The sequence below is a fragment of the Pistacia vera genome, unplaced genomic scaffold, assembly GCF_008641045.1.
Source record: "Pistacia vera cultivar Batoury unplaced genomic scaffold, PisVer_v2 Contig375, whole genome shotgun sequence".
Lineage (NCBI taxonomy): Eukaryota > Viridiplantae > Streptophyta > Magnoliopsida > Sapindales > Anacardiaceae > Pistacia > Pistacia vera.
This window is the reverse complement of record NW_022196196.1, coordinates 395,630-416,268: the sequence shown is the minus strand read 5'-3', so window position 1 is coordinate 416,268 and position 20,639 is coordinate 395,630. Positions and strand designations below refer to the sequence as shown.

General features: G+C 33.7%; 1 protein-coding gene and 1 long non-coding RNA gene across 2 annotated transcripts; one reads left to right on the top strand and one right to left on the bottom strand.

The window, feature by feature from the left end:
* Positions 1-2,817: 2,817 nt before the first annotated feature.
* Positions 2,818-3,887, bottom strand: LOC116140700 (sodium/hydrogen exchanger 5-like). Its single transcript, XM_031426295.1, has 5 exons — positions 3,588-3,887; positions 3,450-3,501; positions 3,311-3,370; positions 3,113-3,137; positions 2,818-3,005 (listed from the first exon to the last, which is right to left on the bottom strand). Exons 1-5 carry the CDS (start codon positions 3,781-3,783, stop codon positions 2,916-2,918), a joined length of 423 nt encoding a protein of 140 aa, XP_031282155.1. The 5' UTR covers positions 3,784-3,887; the 3' UTR covers positions 2,818-2,915.
* Positions 3,888-17,999: 14,112 nt separating this feature from the next.
* On the top strand, positions 18,000-19,828 carry LOC116140689. The gene is made up of 3 exons (XR_004129682.1): positions 18,000-18,038; positions 19,500-19,613; positions 19,720-19,828. It is a non-coding gene; the product is annotated as an uncharacterized LOC116140689 (long non-coding RNA).
* Positions 19,829-20,639: the final 811 nt, after the last annotated feature.

The following is a 20,639-nucleotide window of genomic DNA, read 5'->3' as shown; positions in this document are numbered from 1 at the left end:
ATAAATCCTATGATTTTCATCCATTTGTACAAATGTAATTTTCAAGATTCAACAGCCATTTGTTCTGTTTCTCTTTCTTTCAGCCATTACTTGGGTTTGCTTTAACTACTTTGACCTTTGACCTAAAACCACTGTTTTAAAAGCTAGACTGTTCATTGACCTAGTTAAAAGGTCGATTCGCGGGTTAATCGGTCCAACCGATTAAATCGATCTATCTAACCGGTATATAACAATATCATCTTTAAACAATTCTATTAATAGTTATAAGTTAAAAAACCAGCAAACACATCTCTAAAAGTTACATAAATCCCCCTAAGTTTGAAATAAAGCAAATGCACTCTCAATTTTATTATTAATTATTTTTTCCCTCTCCCTATCACTTCCATCTTTCACTTTTTTTTCCATCGCTCCCCATCAATTCTTTCTCTCCTTTGTTTTCTCTCTCTCCCCATCACTGCCCCTCACTTTCTTCTTCCACTTTTTCTTCTTCCTCTTTTCTTTTTCGTGTACTGTAATTTTTCTCTCTTCTTCTCTTTCTCTTCATCTCCTCTTTTCTTTCTTCTAATCTTCTTCTTACTCTTTCTCGTGTCTTCTCTTCTCTTTCTTCTTCCCTCCCCTTACTTCTTCTTTACTAGTAGATTTTAGTGTAAGTGTTGTGAAGAAGCATTGAAGATGAAAATGGAAGATAATGAAATGGCGCTGAAATTGGTTTAGGAATATGAATTTTCTTGGATTAGTTTAAACTCCGGGCCGGTCGGATCGACGGTTTTATTCTGTTCCATCGGTCCATTATCGGTCCAAAACAGGTTAATTAATATTTTCGATTTTGTGTTAACTCGGACCGAAGTAAAGGCCAGCTCGCGATCGAACCGGCCAGTCTGATCCAGGTTTTAAAACAGAACCTAAAACACAGGCATCCGTGTGAATATGAAGGTGCTTTTCTTTGTGTATGACTAATTGATTCATTATCTTTTCTTTGCCGCTTTCTGTTACAGTTACCTTGGTGGCGTTATGTACCTCATGTACAGGCTTCCACTTGTTGAATGTCTTATGTTTGGTGCTCTTATATCAGCAACACATCCTGTCACTGTGTTGTCTATATTTCAGGTGCTGTGCTTTCTTATTTTTTATTAAGTACTTGAATTTATGTGCTAGTAAGCTTCAGGTACGTGAAACTTCAATTTTTAGATTTTACTATAGGGTGATATTATACTTATGCTTTATCTTCTGTGATGTGTCTTATTTTTTTTTGGATTTATTGGACATAAATCCAAATTTTTGCCTGAATTACCTAATCAGGCGCTAGCTATTGTGAAGGATAAGGCCTACCATTATTTGAAGGTGAATATGAAGGTGCTTTTCTTGCGCAATTAAACCATTATTTGGGTTTGCTTTAACTACTTTTCTTTCTCATCGTGCCGTGGCTTGCATATTTTAAATGTCAATTATCAGAAAAGCATATCACAATAACAAACACTTTATAATCTTGTTCCATTAAATCTTTGTTCTTTCTCATTCATCTTTGTGGGAGCTTTTTCTATGTCACATTTGTTAAAACACGAAATATTGACCCAATAGGGCCCAATAGAAACTAGAAATTAAACCCTCACCATTCACAACACCTCCATTATAGAGATTTTGTATAAATTGATGCTCCAAATCTCATAATATCATTATTTAGATAATATAAAGATGTTATGTTACGTATGGGAATCTTTACAGTAAGTTTTATTATTACATCAACATTCTTTAAAGTCTTTATTTTTTTATTTAAATATAAACAAAATTGAAGTTAAAAACAACTTCGATGCTTGTCAGTAGGGTTGGTTTTTCTTTGTGAATTATATATATATATATATATGCTTAATTTGAGATAATTTTAGGATGATAATTCAGTATCCCATGACAGGGGTTACGTTTGCCAAAAACACTTTATACTGAGTTGGCAGGCAACAAAACACAAAGAAAACACTTCAGAAAGTTTCTTTCAGAAAATATGTCTAGTCTCAAGCTACAGCAGGATTTTCCTTGCCTTGCTTGAGGATGATAATTCAGTAACGTCCTTTAGGGACGGTCATCCCTGGTATATGAATCCCTACCATATAATATGGATGAGAGTCCATGTGAGTAAACGGCCGTCCATATTTGATGGATGGCCGTTCACAAGAAAAAAATTGATAGAAAAATCAGGCGCCTGGTACACGTAGGCCAGTATATATTTTCGGTGCAAATTTTTCAGTGTCCGTAGCTTTGTTGTTTTGAGAACAAGATATTAAGTCAAACAAAGGCTTATTAAGAGATTGAAATTTGAAAGGTGAAGAAAATAGAGCTCGTTCTTCTTCAACGTAGCAGCTCAAATAAGTTTAGAATCAATCCAACGGTTCAAAGTAAATGTAATTGTGTTTGTTGTTGTTTAGTTGAACGGATGAGATGAAGGTTCACAAGGATTACCAACTCAGCGCTTTTAGTTCACTATAAAGTAGTTTGTAAAACATTATTCAGTCTAATGAAATGAAAGAAGTTGTAACAGTTTCAAGATTTCTCTATCATTGTTTCTAAATGAGGATTGATAGCTGTTATTCAATACTTGAAAGAAAAGGGGATATCAAACATTGTAGTTTCTAATGATCCTTCTCTTATACTCTGTTTTGATTAGTTTCGTTGGTTTTGGGAATTAGTTTGTATGTTTGGTGCTTTCTATTTCTAATATAGGCCGTCGTGTTTCTGGTATTTGCATGCAAACCGATCTTGCCCTACCTATGACTTGTAGCTTAATTGGTTCATAGTTAAAAGCCAATACATTTTCATAATGGGCCTATGAAGTTCATATTGAGCTCATAACTTATCCAGATGCTCAAAATCCATCTACACTGAGTCAATGTAATGATATAGTAATTATCTAAATAGAGAAACACTTACACTAGGATGCCCGTAACCATTGAAGATATAAAAGTTCCCAGTATAGCAAGTCTTACAATGGCTCCAAAGTTAGAAAAGAATGGTTTCTGCCAAAACAAAATAAAATAAACAATGAGGCAATCCACTCAAGGCAAAAACGCAATGCATGCATTTAACTCATAGATTATATTCAGAAACGATGACAAATACTTACAGGTGCCAAGCTGAAGCCTGACTGAGTGCACAAAAAGGGTCAAGAAAAACAAAACTTGAAGAATCAATTCAGTATAAAAGTAGTACTTAATGTATATGCATACATAAAAATAAAATAAAAAATTTCCATATGCAATTATTAAATGAAAAAGTAAATGTCAAGAAATGAGTCACAAAAATCCAAGTTTCGTTAGGATATAATATGATCGGAGGCAACAAAAACAGGAAGAAGAATTCCTCGTGAAAATTGAACCATGTCCTGCCAAAGTCAAACAAGATATGAAATAAGCACCTAGGCTTTCATAATCACATCACAAAAACTAAAAAAATAAAATTACCTAATATTAGTTTCGGTATCAGATATGTTTGCAAGTGCACCAACGAGTAAACCTGTGAAAAATCGAACAATCAGGTACAAAATTTAAGCTAACAAAGTGGAGGTTCAAAATGGAATAAAATTGAAATAAATTAAAAACCTATGAGAAGAGAACCGCTGGCTTCAGGGAGATAATAGAAGCGATGACGACGGAGAACGTAGCCGAGGACGAAAGAGAGAACAAGCATCATTATCTGAAGGAGTATGCCGACTCCGGCTGCCTTACCTGGACTTCCTCGCGGATCGTCGGCCGGAGATATATGCAATGCCTCCATACTCGTGGAATGCAATTCCATTACCTGCGTGACCTAATCGACGAGGATTGATTTGTTAATTCTGAAACTTGCTCTCTTTTCTTTTGTCTTCGATTTCTATCGTCAAATTCTTCTTCTTTAACTTGTTCTGATTCTCTCTGTTTCGCGTTTGAATCTTGCGCCATTTAGTAAATCTAATGTATCCCTAAACTGTCCATTATTTATTGTAATCTCTATATTAGTTTTTAAAATTACACTTTGCTCCTCTTCAGTTTCTAAATCTAGCCAAATGATAACCTTTACAAATTACAATAAATCCCCAAAAAAACAAACTTAATTAGGGGAGTGATGATCGTTAATTACAGATTTAATGAATTAATTAGTAATTCGGTAACATGCTGAGGACTTATAGATGGAAACTGGAAAGCATCCAAAGCTCGATATTAATTAGGAGGAGCTGTCCATTTGGGCTTTGGCCCAATAATGATATTAATTAGGACAAACTCTCTCTTTGGGCTTTGGCCCAATCTAGGAAATTGAATCCATTGTGCATAAATAAGTACAAACTTGTTTAGAAAGCTAGATAAACTACTAAGCATTATAATTAGAAGTAGGGACTTGATCTAAAGACCACTAATCAAACAAATTACACAACACAAATGCAAATTTTTGCTTCACTTTGAAGCATATTTTGTCTAGCCATTGGAGACCATCATCATGCAACACTATTTTTAATAGGCATGTATGTCTACTGATTTTCGTATAAGTATGTACAAATTTGGTTATAAAATTGCCTACGAAAATCATGAAATTTTAAATATACGAATCTTTAAATTTTCCAGAATCAGCCAGCGATTGGCGAGGTTGGGTGGAGCACGCTCATCAGCCTACTCCAGGCATAAACGGCACCATTCCACTAAGTCGTTCATGCTTCTGCCCAAACTAGGGAAAACTCTTAAGACATGGAAGTATGGAACGACCCTTTCACGCAAGCTGTTCATCCTCAAGTTGTTCATGACAAGAATGACTCGATTTCTTGTGCCCGTTCCCTATTATGGAAAATCAGAGATTTTTAGGGTAAATCTGGAACACTCATTCCACCTTCAAGAACAACCATTCCTCTAAGCTACTAAGCAAAATACATGTCTTTTATTAACCTTTGACACCAATTTACATTGGATACTCAAAATCCCTCCCTATTACAAGCATACAAGACATAGCCGATATACAAGGGTTACAACGATAGATTTATATCATGTAGTTAAATTGAATTAAAGTGGAGAATCAAATAAATGAAAATATTGGAACCATATTTCACTATATCATAGTAAATATTAAACAACAAAAAGAGACGCACCATCAGCTACATTCACCAAAGTCACCAAACCTGAAACTTGAAAGCAAATAGCCATAAAAAAAGAGTACACACTCAAACATAACCCTAAGAAAACTAGAGTACATTTGACAATTGCATGGGAAACGCTGCATGCATTCGTGGTTAAAAAGAAGGAAAGATACGTTGCCTTTAAGCAGCAGGGTACAGAGATACATAACCAAGCTTAGCTTTGAATACAATATAGGGCTTCTTCAGTTTAACCTTGTATTTGACCTTGATTGTAACTTCATCTTCTTCCCCATAAAGTTTCACCTAGAAACCACTTCGGAGTTGCTTAGTCCCAACAAAATGAAGCCAACCCACTGAAAGAACAGGCTTTCCATACCGGCCCCTGCGGACGACCAAGCGAAAGGGCCACTTGTGGCCTTCATCATCGTCCGCCAAGATATCCAGATAATTCTGGTGTTCTCCGAATGGAGGGAAGGAACTGAGGCTTTTGGTTGTCACTGACAATCTATTTTCAACATCTGTCTTGGTGAGTTTCTTTGAGAAAATTTTGAAAATTGACATTGCTAATCGAATTGCAAGGTATGCAGAAATTAAGTAGAGAAAGTGGGAGACTGGGAGAGAGAGAGTTGATTTCTAAAGTCTTAATTATACTACTTGTGTATGTACATGTATAAATCAAGAAAAAGTAAAACGAAGTTAATTATCAAGTAATTTATTTATTTAAACTTTAATCTCAGCCATTAAATGAGCTGATTTCTAAGTGCTTAGCATTTTGTGTATGGATATATGTGTACAAATTGATAAGTAGAAGGTAAGGTATAAGAAAAAGTTATCAACTTATTTTAAGCTTTAGTATAGCCATTAGGTATTGCATGCACGTACAACGGATATCATTCTCCCAGTGGTTAATTATAATCAGCATTTGTATTTAGCACTCTGCTACGAAAATTTTTTTGGTACTATTTCCATTGGCACTTTTTCTTACATATCTTGATGGAGATTCATATTCCTAATTTCTAATCTAGGAGTTGTGCATGCATATCTTCATATTGACTCGGAATATAAATTTGAGGTACCTGAAACTGATAGGAAAAAGACTTGGAAAAGAATCACATACCAAATGAAACAAATCCAAAATATTTTCTGGTACCTGATACAAAGAACTCAGAAAACAATTTTCATACTAAAAGAAACGAGGCTCCTCCGTTGGAAGAGTAGGCATGTCCGCGTGGGAAGGAGTTTAATGGTAGTAAAACTGATTTGATGATGCATTGAAGTCAATTGCATCTCTTGCTGAGTCCACTGTGCCATTTGTTTAGCAGCAAACCTAAAAGGCTTATCTTTAGTTGTCTCTCTCACACTTGCTCATGCCATGAATAGAATGATGAGTGATGAGGCAATTGTATGGAAACTTTCGGCTTGCGAGACAATGGGCTTGGCCACAGTTATTTGTACTGACGAGGCAGGCATATTGACATCAGATCAGATGAAAGTGACAAAGTCTTGGCTAGGTCAAGAATCCATTGAAGAAGACTCTTACAATGACATTGCCTCAAATTCGTCGTAGAAATTGAACCATGCCCTGCCAAAGTCAAACAAGATATCAAATAAGCACCTAGACTTTCAGAATCACATCACAAAAAAAAAAACTACCTAATATTAGTTTCGGCATCAGAAATGTTAGCAAGTGCACCAACGAGTAAACCTGTGAAAAATCGAAGAATCAGGTACAAAATTTAACCTGATTAAGTGGAGGTTAAATTTTGTTAATTACAGAGTTAATGAATTAAATTAATTAGTAATTCTGTAACATACAGAGGAGATATAATTGATGGAAACTAGAAAGTACCTAAAGCTGGATATTAATTAGGAGGAACTCTCCCTTTGGGCTTTGCCCAACTATGATATTAATTAGGAAGACCTGTCCCTTTGGGCTTTGACCTAATCATGATATTAATTAGGAAGAACTCTCCCTTTGGGCTTTAAGCCCAATCTCAGAAATTGAATCATTGTGCATAAAAGAAGTAGAAGCTTAATAAACTGCTAAGCATTATAATTGGAAGTAGGGAGTTGATCTAAAGACCACTAATCAAACAAATGCAAATTTGCTTCACTTTGATGCATATTTTGTCTAGCAAGCAATATTACACTGACAAACCCTTCTCATTAATTTTCTCTCACAAATACGACATATCAGCTTGCAATTAGTTAGCTCACAATGGGTTCCGTTTGCCCAACAATGAGTCCTACCTGACCAAATATATGGTGACCAATTAAGAGCTACAATTAGGAAGAGTTAACCAATTCTGCTAAGAAAAATATTAGGTCCACAATCCAATCGCACAACCTTTGACATGACAGCTTATAATTAGTTAACTCACAAATGGGTCCCGTCTACTTGCTATGGGTCCTACCTACCTAACCAATTGCAAGTTGTCATGTCGGGGGTTATAAAAAAAAGTTGTGAGATTGAGTTGTAAACCTAGCATTACTATTCTACTAATAACCCACAAAGTTTGTAAAATTGTGACAATTTACAAGCTTTGTAGGGTTACAATTATACTAAAGATAAAGATTGGCTTACAATTAAATCTTATGAACTTTCTCTCACAACCTGACGTGGCAGCTCGCAATAGGTTATGTCTATCCAATTGTGAATTGTCAAGTTAGAGTTATGAAATAAAGTTTATGAAATTAGGTTATAAGTGTAATATTGCCGTATAGAAGAGGTTATCCTTGTCATTTCCTCTTCTACTAATGTTAGCGGACGTTGAAGGCTTTTATGCTCACTCGCAATTGAATAATGAGGGTAATACTTTATGTCCAAAATCCCAATTCATAAAAGCCTTCAAGTCCGCTAATACTTCTCTAAATTTTTTTCTTTGTCAAAGATCACCCTGTAACTTTTTAGCTTCAAACGAAGGTTTCTTCAACACGTACAATAATAGTTTCAATACGTACAAATAAAAGATTACCGTGTAACTTCTACTAATGCAATTGAATAATAATAATAATAATAATAATAATAATAATTGAGAATTACAGGAATTTTGATGATCAATACTGATTATCAAAGGAGACAAAAAAGCAATGATTGTGTTTTTCACTTTAAAGGTTTCCTTCATCTCTTTAATTTTAGGGTTCCAATCCAAGTCTATTTTTCTAATTGGCTCAATAGGAAGAGAAGAAGAAGATCCTTAGAGGAATTCCACATAATTTGAGTTGAACTACAAAGTTGTGAGTGGGAAATGGGAATTTCACTTTAATTTATTCCTCCATCTCAATTCTTATTACAACAACCTGTGACGTTAGGTCAAAGGGTTATGTTGAAAAGCAATAGAAGAGATATTGGATTGTAAACCTAGCATTACTATTCTACTAATAACCCACAAAGTTTGTAGAATTGTGAATTGTGACAAATGACAATTTAAAAACTTTGTGGGGTCACAATTATACTAATGATAAAGACTGGCTCGCAATCAAATCTTACAAACTCCCTCTCACAATCAAATCTTATAATTTATTCCTCCATCTCAATTCTTATTACAACAACCTTTGGGGTTAGGTCAAAGGGTTATGTTGACTTGAGTTTGGCTCCTATTCTAATAAAAGAATTGTAAGTTTAATATAAACCTAATAGCAACGCGTGAACATTACTCTTCTGCTTCCTGTAATCCACATTATCCTTTCAACAATTCATCCAATTCAAATCTTACAGTGAATGGACCAAGTAAACCCTAAACTTGTAAACTCTTCTCCTCTCATCCCAATAGGATTTCTTGAAAGAGCAGCAACAATTACACCAATAATAAAAGAATTTGGTTTGAAATTCCTTGTGGGCAGAGAAAGTTGAGTTTTTTCCTCTAATAATGAGTGGAAGTTGGATTCATTCCCCTATACATTTTGCTGTGAAATCTAACCATTTTAAATGCATTTTGCTTCTCTACCTTCTCATACACTTCAAAAGTTAACCCCTTTTTAGAAGAAGATTAAACTCTAACAAAACACAAACCACAAATATTAAAGTAATATTTTAATATTAGAGACACAAATCTTTCATTTGCTATGTGATTTGAATTTTGAAACAAACAATTAACAATTAAATTTTAAATTTCAAACAAGATTCTCAAGTCACCATGTGGAGTACGTAGGTGAGTCAATTCATTGCTTACATCAAAAGTTTGCTTCCTATTTTTCGAAATATTTACGGGAAATGCCACTCTGACGTGGCAGCTTTTAGTCCTTGCAGCTTCACTGGCCATTTGGCCAACCTAATTCCAAAGAAATTTTCCCGGAAAATAAATTATTTTCTTTAAAAAAACAAAAACTTTTGATGGAACGTCAGAGTGGCATTTCCCGTAAATATTATTAAAATTTAATTGTTAATTGTTAGTACATGCAGCTTCACTGGCTATTTTCCCGGACTAAAAGCTGCCATATCCTGACCAAATATTTGGATATTTTTACGTAATTGACCATCTTGCCATGCCTTGTAGTCAAATACCAAAACATTTTTATCCAAAACCTTATAAGAAAGCACAGCACCTGGAATAAAGACAAGACAGTGACAGGATCTGTTGCTGATATAAGAGCACCAAACATAAGATATTCAACAAGTGGAGGCCAGTACATGAGGTACATTACGCCGCCAAGGTAACTGTAACAGAAAGCCACAAAAAAAGATAACGAATCAACTACTCATACACAAAGAAAAATATAGCAGTTTTTATCAAAATAATTTACTTTTTTTTTTTTTTCTCTAAATAAGTTTTAGTTTCTGTCTTTTTGATAAAATTATCTGAAAACCAACTTTTATTAACATCTCTCTCTCTTTCAGTTGTTTGGCTGTATTAATGGAGTGAGATTTAAAAGCACTGGGACTTCTGTGAGAATTTAGGGCTACGCGTCGAGTGGTGGGCAAAGGGTTTGTGGTCCTAGATTTTTATCTTTACTAACTATTTTGTATTTTCTTCAGCTAGTGGAGGGATCCTGCCACATGGAATTTCAAAAAAAAAAAAAAAAATTGTTGACCGGTAAATATTAGTGTGTCTTATACTTTCTGGTATATGGTGGGAGCAAACAAAGTGATTTTGAGAAGAATTAAACAAAAATATATATAGATCAGAAATTCAACAAAAAAAAACCCAAAAGAAATCCAAAAGAATATAGATCGCTATGCAATAGAAAAAATTAAAAAGATCTTGAGAAAAATCAAGCTCATGTAAGAAATCCAAGAAAAAAAACTAAATTTCATGCGGATCTCGTTCTTAAAAAGTCCTTTTCTTTTCTTTCAAGTCTAAGTTAAATAAAAAAGTAAAAGAAAAAAAATATAACCCCAATTTTTTCGTACAAAATTTAGAGAAAAAATTTGATGGCAAATTTGATGGGATAAAACTATAAAAGTGATAAACACTATAATTGCTTTTTTAATAATGTCTATAGAATATCTATCCAATTACTACTAACTATTATGATTGAATATTACCAACTCTTCAACAAGGTTATCATGCATAAAATATCTATCCAATTAGTAAAGCTTAATAGATAGAGACTTAACATACATCTTCAACAATGAAACTTGTAGTTAATTTGGAACAGTCTTTTACTCTAAACTCTTCCAAAGCTGGACAACATGCAGCATATTTTTCTAGAAAAAAAACTTACTAGCTTTGGAAGTCCTCCTAGATATAAATTCTTCAATTTTGGGAACACGATGTTCTTTTTTGGTGTAGACACAGTATGGACCATTGAAAAAAAAAAAAAAAAAAGGAAATATTATCTTTTTATTTTGTTTTTTGCTGTCTTATAAACAATGTTATATTACAAAGTATTCACCAATGAAACATATTTTATTATCAAAAAGTTGCAAACTTATATTCTTAGATTGATTATACATGTTTTTGTTGTGGACTTTGTAGCCAGTATGTGTTTTATGGTGAATAGAGTTGGTGTTGGTGATGAAGAATGACGATTTTTTTTTTCTTTTATTTTTGCTAATTTCATGGTGCTGGGCAACTTTTTAAAAATGGTGGAAGATTTCTCAAAGCAATGGTCATATTCCACGCAACAACTACTAATTTTAAGAGGGGCAAAATTGTTATTAAGACCTGTAATTAATGCACCTAAAATTCATAATTAAATAAGGAATTATATGAAATATTAGATTATTATATAATAAAAAATAATTTTGAAATACATAAACTAAAAACTTTTAAGATCACAAAATGAATCACAACCACCCAAAAGTTAAATCTAATGGCGTGTAAACGTAATTGATGCAAGAAATTGCATACAAATAATTAATTGAAGTTCCCCTAAGTGCAACTAGCCAACTACTGTTCTAACCCATATAGCACCCCAGAATGAATTGTTTAAAAGATTTTATGAACCCACTCAACAAATCTTGTTCAATATGCGCTTCAGCAAAGACCTTCTTTAGCTGTCTCTTCTTTAGGTTAGGGTGACCCCAAAATGAAAATTACTATTGGAAATAAAGATACTATCCTTTTTAAAAAAGGGTTAACTATTAAAATGCATGTGAAGGTAGGAAATGTATTTAAAATGGTTAGAATTCATACCAAAATGTTTATTCTTCTTTGTCGTTGTCAAACACTTATTGCTTAACCAGTTGGAGATAGAAATTCTAATTTCTTGATTCATTATTGCAAAATTGACCACACTTACTCTATCTTTGACTTGTACCGCTTAAGCATGTTCATATGCAGACTGTTAACCGCCTTAGATTATGAGAATATATGTTCAATCAATTCAATTGTGTTACAACCATACATGACAAGGACTTGTTTAACATATCATTCAATCAATTCAATTAATCAAATCACATATTCTTCCTCTTTTCCTTTTCTTTTATTTTAATCGCACCCTTAATCTAACATTGTTTCTTTTATTTTAAAAAGCATCAAAACCCATTTCTCTCAACTCATCGCCGTTGATTGGCCTCTCATTTCCTTCTTCTTCTCCTCTTTTCCAGATTCTTCCTTTTTTCTTCTCTCTTTCTTCTTCTCTTCTCTCCACCAGATTCTTCCTCTTCTTCTTCTTCTTCTCCTCTTTTTCTTCTCTCTTTAACTGTGTGAGCGACGAGTGTATTTTGTAGAAAGATGAGGTAGGTTATTGCAAGTATGTTAAAGACCAATTTGCAAGTTTTTCGATGTCTGTGCCCCCGTGGTATGTGGGCATAGGACACCATTTGTTTTATTTTAAAAATTAAAGGGTAAAAGCGTCAAAACCCCATTTCTCCTCCCATCTTCTTCTTTGTCTCTCCTATATTCTTAATCAAACACCATTTATTTTATTTTAAAAGTTGAAGGGTAAAAGCGTCAAAACCCCATTTCTCCTCCCATCTTCTTCTTTGTCTCTCCTATATTCTTAATCAAACACCATTTGTTTCATTTTAAAAGTTGAAGGGTAAAAGCGTCAAAACCCAATTTCTCCTCCCATCTTCTTCTCTTTGTCTCTCCTATATTCTCAATCAAACACCATTTGTTTTATTTTAAAAGTTGAAGAGTAAAAGCGTCAAAACCCCATTTCTCCTCTCATCTCAATTTTCTCTGCCCACAAGGAATTTCTGCTTTCAAACCAAATATTTTTAATTATTTATAGTGTTTATCACTTTTGAAGCTTTCTCCCATCAAATTTGCCTTCATAGAGATGAAGCTCCAATTTACAGAGTCAAAGTAGGGCAAGGCAATCCAAGGAACATCCGCTATTAGAAGATAGGAAATGTAACCACGGTTAACCTAATTATGTTTGCAGATTGCCCCATGATGACTCTCTTGGAATGATCATGTGCAAATTTAGGTGCATTAATTACAGGTCTTAATGAATTGAACCTAGTAGAGTGATGTCCCGACACTAACACCCTGATAAAAGGCAGAAAAATAAATTAAGTCAACAGTGTTCAGCTAATTAAGTCGAAACAATTCATAGGTTGGCTTTGAAATTCCAAAGCAAGGGCAGCTCACCCTGATACATGTTCAACACCCTTTAGTTAAGGCTGCTTTTTTGTTTCCTTTCAAAACCCCAATTAGGTCAAACACGTAGTACATGTACAGCAATAATTAAAAATATTTGGTTTGAAATCAGAAATTCATTGTGGGCAAAGAAAATTGAGAATTTTTCTCTCTCTAATAATTAGACATTTGTGAGTAGAAGTCAGGAATTATTTCTCCTATACATTAACATTAGTAGAAAAGACAGCCATAATATACATTCCTTTTGGGTGGCTGTGATTCATTTTGTCCCTACACTCAATGAGTACTACGAAACACCAAGGTATTTTATTGTTCTTTTTATACAGATAAGGACAGCTTTTAAGTAAATGCAATTCTGAAGAATGCCCCCGTGCTTGGTACACTTACCAAATCTCTCTCTCTTTTACCTCACCCTCCCTTAAATTGGTACTATAAGACACTTAGGGGCAGTTTGGTTCGGGGTTAAGTGGCATTACTGGGGTAATGTCATCTTATATTACTTGATTACCACGTTTGGTTGTCAAGTAATATAAGATACCAGTAATCTTCAAATACCAATAGTGTTTACTATTGGTAATATAAGAGGTAATCTGATTACCTCCATTTTCTTAGGTTTTCTGAGATTACCGGGGTTATCTTTTTTTGTTACAATTTTATCCTTTATTAATAAAAATTTTGGACAATAATACCCCTACTTTAAAATAAATTTACATTAATATCCTATTTCAATTTTACCCTTTTTAATTAAAATTTTGGACAATAATGCCCTTATATTTAAAATAATTTACAGACCACCACTGCCACCAAGCCACCACCACCACAGCCACCCAGCCACCACCGCCGACAGCGGGTCAACCACCACGGACCACCGCCAGAAAATTGCCGGAGTCCCTAAAAACACTGGAAATTCTGTGGGAGGCTCCGGGAGGCTTCGCTATGGCCGTTTTCGGCCATATTGATGGCCGAAAACTGCCATATCGGGCCAGATCTGGACCAGACCTGGCCGTTAACGGCCACAGATCTGGCCGTTGGACCAGACCTGGCCGATAATGGCCAGGGATCTGGCCGGAAATGGCCAGAGTAGATCTGGCCATTTCCGGCCATATCGAAGCCTCCCGGAGCCTCCCACAGAATTTCCAGTGTTTTTAGGGGCTCCGGTGATTTTCCGGCGGTTGTTCGCGGTGGCGGCAGGCGGCGGCAGGAGGTGGGGGTGATTTCGTCATGAATTAAAGTTTTTTTATAAGCGGGGGTGTTTTAGCTAAATCTGAAATATTGGGGGTTAAAAATTTATTCAAAAATTAATAATAAAAATAATATTATATTAATATTTAAAAGAGGGTCAATTTAGTAATTTAAATAACATACCCACCAATTTATTCCCATAACCAAACATATTAATATAACATACCCACCAACTAACCAAACATATTTTCTTAAAGATTCCCAGTAATCTTCCAAGGTAATCTATCTTTCCAGTAATCCAATATTCCCAGTAATCTAACATTCCTGAACCAAACGCCCCCTTAGTAATATTAGAAATTTTTTTTTTAAAAAAAAAACATGGACAATCAAAGGAGACAAAAACAAACTTTTCTGTCATAAAAGTTGATTAAAGCTGACCCTAAAAGAAAAGCAAACAACATTGCCCAAATCCCAATGAAGAAATATGAAACTACTTTTTGTTTTAGAGAGGACCACTAAACCACATTACCACCTAAAAAAAAATTATAGCCATTGGTTGATCTTCTGTCAGTTTCATCCCCGGCCTAATCGGTATTAGCAAAAGCTTCTAGTTTGAAAGATTGTGTTTTAATAAAAAAAATACCATGGTGTAGATAACATATCTTAGGACCCTTTTTCAAGTTGTCCAATGAACTTTAGTAAGTTGCTGCAGAAATTGGCTAAGCTTGTTTACAGCTAAAGCTAAATTTGGTCTAGATAAGGTTAAGTATTATAGGCCATCAATGATGCTCCTATATAGAGTAAACTGATCAAATAGGTTACTATCTTCTTTGTCAAGTCTAAGACCAGTAGTCATAGGAGTAGAGCAGGGTTTGGATTCTGCCATTCCCAATTTATTAGAAGGTCTTGTGCATATTTGGTCTAAGTCAGAAGCAAACCATCTGCATTTCTTTTAACTTCAAATCCCAGAAAATATTACACTGCCCCAATAGCTTTGAGAGCAAATTTTTTTATCCAAGTCAGCAACTAGAGTTGAAATAAGCTGAGTACTATTTCTTGTCACAAGAATATCATCTACATATACTAGTAGATACATGAGAATATAATCCTTTTTATAAAAGAATAAATTAACATCTGAAAATGAATTTTCAAAACCCCAATCAACTAATGCAGATTTTAATTTATCGAACCAAACTCTAGAAGCTTGTTTGAGTCCATATAAGGCTTTATTTAGCCTACACACCTGCTGTGGATTGTACTTATTCCCTGCACAACTAGTGTAGCCTTCAGGAGGTAGCATGAATAGCTTCTCTGTTAGGTCTCCATTCAGGAGGTAGCATGAATAGCTTCTCTATTAGGTCTTCATTTGTTAATTTAGTTAAACACCAATTACAATATAAATTTTAAAATTAACAAAAATACCCCCACCGACCCATTAAATGTCAGCAGCCGACCACCAGGAATATGCGGATGGGTGTGAGTATTTTTATCAATTTATAAACTTTTATTTTTAAAGATGTTTAGTTAAATTAACAAATCTAAGCGGTTAAAAAAATCTAAATATTTTGAGTTGAATAAAATAAGATTAGATTTTGAAAATAATAAAACAAATATATATTTTGGATAGGATACGATAGGATAGGAAAAATTAAATAAACCCACCCTAGATTTTCTCTCTCTCTAATAGTTAGACAGTCGTGAGTGGAAGTTGAGGTTCATTCTCCTATACATTAACATTAGTAAAAAAAGAAAGCAACTATATACATTCCTTTTGGGTGGTTGTGATTCATTTTGTCCCTAGTCCCTACACTCAACGAGTACTACGAAACACCTAAAAAAGGGCTCTTTTTATATAGATAAGGACAGCTCCTAAACAAGGGGCTGTCTCCTTCAGTAGTGTTCATCTAATTAAGTCAAAACAATTCATAGGTTGGCCTTGAAATTCCAAAGCAAGGGCAGCTCACCCTGATACATATTCAACACACTTTATAGTTCATACTAGCATTGCATATTACCTGAAATAACGTCCTCCGTGAGGCAGATAAAAGCTTCCAAATTACTCTCTCTTTTTCCTTATAAGGAGCGGCTCTATTTTTCATTTTATCAAAGTTCTAGACCCCCTCAGCTTATATTGATATTTAAAAACCTCTCTACTTTCAGAAATTACACTTAAGCCCCTATGGAATACGGATCTGTCACCTAACACCCTAAAATCAATTAATTTCCTTATTTCTATTTTCTTTTCTGATTTCAATAAAAATAAAATATAAAGAGAAATTATTAAATAACCCTATTTCCATGTGCGAATTGAAAAATAGTCTATCAATCTAGGGTTACGTTGAATTGAATTTAGCTCCTAATAAAGTATGGGACAATGCTAAAAAAAAAGTGAATACAATAAAACCTCTCAATAGTGATATTCTATATATGAATAATCTTCATATAAACATAATAAAAAGCTTGCACTTTATTATTTAAGAGCTCAATTTTCATTCATTTGAATCTAATATTTGAAAGTTTCTTTAATACATAAACAGGATTACAGTTATTTAGCGAAGCTTGTTGTGAAGATCTTGGCACAGTTGTACGTGGCTTTATTGGTAAGTGTTTTTCTCTCCAAAATTCTTATTTTGTATGTGTTGTAATAATGAATCTCTGTGAAATGTGAACTCAATGCGGTGTGATTTGTGCCATCAATTCTTACTGGTCATGTACTCATGTCGCTCCCTTCAATTCTTTATCTTTATCTTTATAATATATTATAATAATAATAATAATAATATTAAGGGGCTTCAACAATGTTTGTGTTACTGTTCTTTCATAACCTACGTCAGCAGTATTAAGAAGCATCTTGTGCTTACGTCAGCAAATCAACAGGTATCATGCGCCAACATACCAGACGTGGAAAAACTTGCAACTGTGACTCAGCAAAACTTACAATAACCTACCTCACCTTGCTATAAAATACACTTCTTCTCTCACACTAGCTTTGCATATACCTGAAATAACATCCTCCGTGGGGTAGATAAAAGCTTCCAAATTACTCTCTCTTTGTCCTTCTTGCATTTCATCATGGAGCAATTCATTTTCTCAAAGTCATTACCAGAAACGGCTATTGCTAAAAGGCTGTGCATCCCCATCGATGAACTTAACCAATTTCCTCCTTTTGTGGGCGGCAATCGCTTCCAAAATTTGATTGTTGAGGATAAGGAAGAGCAAGGGGTTCTATGGAATCTTCGTTTTTACGTGCAAGATAATGGGAAACAGCCTGTTTTGGCAGGCCAGTGGAAAGATTTTGTGAAGAGGAAGCAGCTTTAAGTTGGAGATGGAGTTCTTTTCTATAGGAACATTGATGCCAATGGACAAGTCGCCTACAAGATGAGACCATTCCATAATTTGATGGGGGTCTGAGCTGTGCTGCATTTCCTAGTAGTAATAGAGTTTCCCTTTTATTTGTGTGTGAGGGCTTTTTTTCTTTTTAATGTTGTCTACGTCTTTGCACCACAGTGTATCATTTTGTTAGGGTTTTGACAGAGGGTGCTAATGGAGTTTGCTATATTAATTGTACTTGTTCTTATGCGATATAATTCAAAAAAGAGTGTATTATACATAAAATTAGTTGAAAAGAGAACTATGCAAATGAAAAAGATATAGGTGTGGTGGAGCCGTACTGTTTGCTTTTTGAAACTTTATTTATAGCTAGGCAAAACAAATTAAATCATATTTACTTTGCTTTTGGATTCTTCTTTCTACTACATCAACATTCACCGCTCTGAGAGGTGATAAACTCTTCTCTTCATCCAGATCTCAAACTATTATCCAGGTCTAGCTATTTATTTTGCTTTTGGAAACTTGCTGTTGAGAAAATGTACTCATTTTTCGTTCTTCTTTCTTCTTTCTTTCTTCATCGGCCTCACAGGTGATAAACTCTTCTCTTCTTCCAGATCAATCCTTATTTATGTATTTTTATTTTGTTTTCCTTTCCTTTTCTTTTAGGTTTTGAAAAGGGCAGTATCTTTATTTTTATTTTTTTCTCTAAATTTTGTATGTCAAAATTTACATGGAAATCTATTTCTTTCGGCTTTTTAAAAGCTAGATCTAGTTTTTCTTCTTGAATTTCTGATGGTATAATATTTGATAATTAATTCTTCTTTAAATCGGTTGAATTGTCTCTCATAAACGCCACATGTGTCTCATTACAATTTAAATTCAGCAATTTATCTTTTTACTTAGACTTAAGAGAAAAGAAAAATACTTTTTAAGAACTAGATCCTTATGAAATTTAGTTTTTTTCTTTAATTTCTTACATGACTTTGATTTTTCTCAAGATCTTTTGAATTTTTTCTATTACATAGCGATTTATATTCTTTTGGATTTCTTTTTTGGGTTTTTTTTTGTTGAATTTCTGATATATATTCTTGGGACCCCAGGTGAAGTAACCGGCCACATTAAACAATTTTGTATAGTAATTTTATTAGAGTTCTTAAATTTATTATTTTTTTTGTATTGTAAAATAAGCATAAAGTTATCCTTTTTTATTCCCAATTTGGTGTTTATTTATTATTATAATACAAACAAATAATCAATAACAATGAATATTTATTTTTTTATTGATTATTATATAATAATCAACAAACAGTATGTTAAATAATTCTTAATTCAAAATTGCTTATCTAAAGTCTTTGTTGAGCGATTATCTAGATAAGCAATTTTGCATTATAATTAAACATTAAATGAAGCCTGAGTTTACATTACAATTACAAGGCTTCCTGGGTTAGTAGATGTACTATCTAGTTAGTTTACAGGCATTTGTTGTTTTTTTTTTTTTTTTTTTTCCCCAAACTGAGTCAGAAAGGAATTAACTTATCTTAGTGGTAATAAAATTAATTACTCAGTTACAATATATAATAAATGGCAGAACGTCTTTGAAACTTTATGACAAATAGAACCAGAAGCTAAACTTGATCTCAACCAGTCAGGATCACTTAGAGGAAAGAATAAGGTTAATTTATCTTCTTATCGATATTATATAAATATTAATGTAAATAGTTGTCTGTAGTTAAGTGTATATGCATGGATGCTATATAATAAGACATGTAAAAAATATACATATTATAAAGAGTGGCTCTATAACAATGAGGTTGATAAAACATTTTAGCTAGTCATTTTGTGAATGAAGATTCTAGTGGAATGTACTATTTACCACTACTGAAACTATCATTACTGACTGAATATTATAGATCCAGCCTTTAGATTACCATGGATGGAGCTTTTCTAAGCAATTTTGGCTGATCCAGTCCTTAGATCGGCGAGGAGAAAGGAAAAAGAGAGAAATATTTACTTTCCAGTTCCAGGTTCCATTCTTAATTCAAAAATATTAAGTTATTTCACCCATCCCTGTTAAGATTCTTACAGTACAAACCAGGGCATAATCTATGCAGTTCCTGTGTTGCTTTGTAGATGGGTATAATGTGTGTGGGTATTGGCCAAGGCTGAAGAAACATTTTAAGAAAGGAAGCCTAGATGTTACTCGCCAGAAGGTAATCGATGAACATGTTACATTTAGTATGTTTAGAGGTTAGTACTCTATATTTCCTTTTTACTTATATGATGAGGCTTCATTATATGATATAGCTCGTAGGAACTAGTACACCTTAGATTTTTCCCAGTAATTGATGGGATTCTCTTTGCATAGGTTGTTGAGTCTTGAAAATTATATTTGTACAAATGGATGAAAATCATAGGATTTATTAACCATAGAGAATCAGAAATAGTACTAATAGCTATAACTGATTAAGAAATCCAAAAACTTAGTATAACAAATGTCAAACTCTAGAAGATAATATAACCAAATTAAAACTAAGATTTGTAACATGTCACTTCCGCCTAATGAATACGGATGTATTTCAGAAAGTAGATTCCTCGATGGAAACGATAACTTGAAATTCATGTTCTTTCAGGATTTTGCTGTTATAGCTAGAATGTTTTGTATTGGCTCATGTTGAAATATTACAGTATGAACTGGTCTTCGTTGACAGTATCATTTGTTTCAACTAAGCAGTATAATGGTAAAGCCATATAGGTGGAGGCGTAAAGATAGTAATATTAGTCACAATCATTTTTCTTATATGTATTTATTCGTATTTCAACTATTAGAAATAGTGTTGACTTGATTCCATCTAAAGTGTCTGTGCTAATAATTTTCTGGTTATTTGTTTTCTATATGTTGAAGTCCCAACATCAGTTTTATCATTTCTTTAATATGTACAGAGGTGAAAGTGGTTGTTGTATTCGATGCTAAGTTGTCTGGACTCCCTACACACAGGGAAAGTTTTGCCGGGTATTATTTATGATCCTAAACCTTTGATTATTTTGTTTTT

Bases quoted from the DNA above. Each gene is read 5' to 3' on its own strand.
- LOC116140700 (XM_031426295.1), bottom strand. From the start codon at position 3,783: ATGGAATTGCATTCCACGAGTATGGAGGCATTGCATATATCTCCGGCC. The intron at 3,502-3,587 runs GTTTTTAATTTA...GATTTTTCACAG, and splicing joins CAGCGGTTCTCTTCTCATAG to GTTTACTCGTTGGTGCACTT. The intron at 3,006-3,112 runs GTAAGTATTTGT...TTGTTTTGGCAG, and splicing joins CAGGCTTCAGCTTGGCACCT to AAACCATTCTTTTCTAACTT.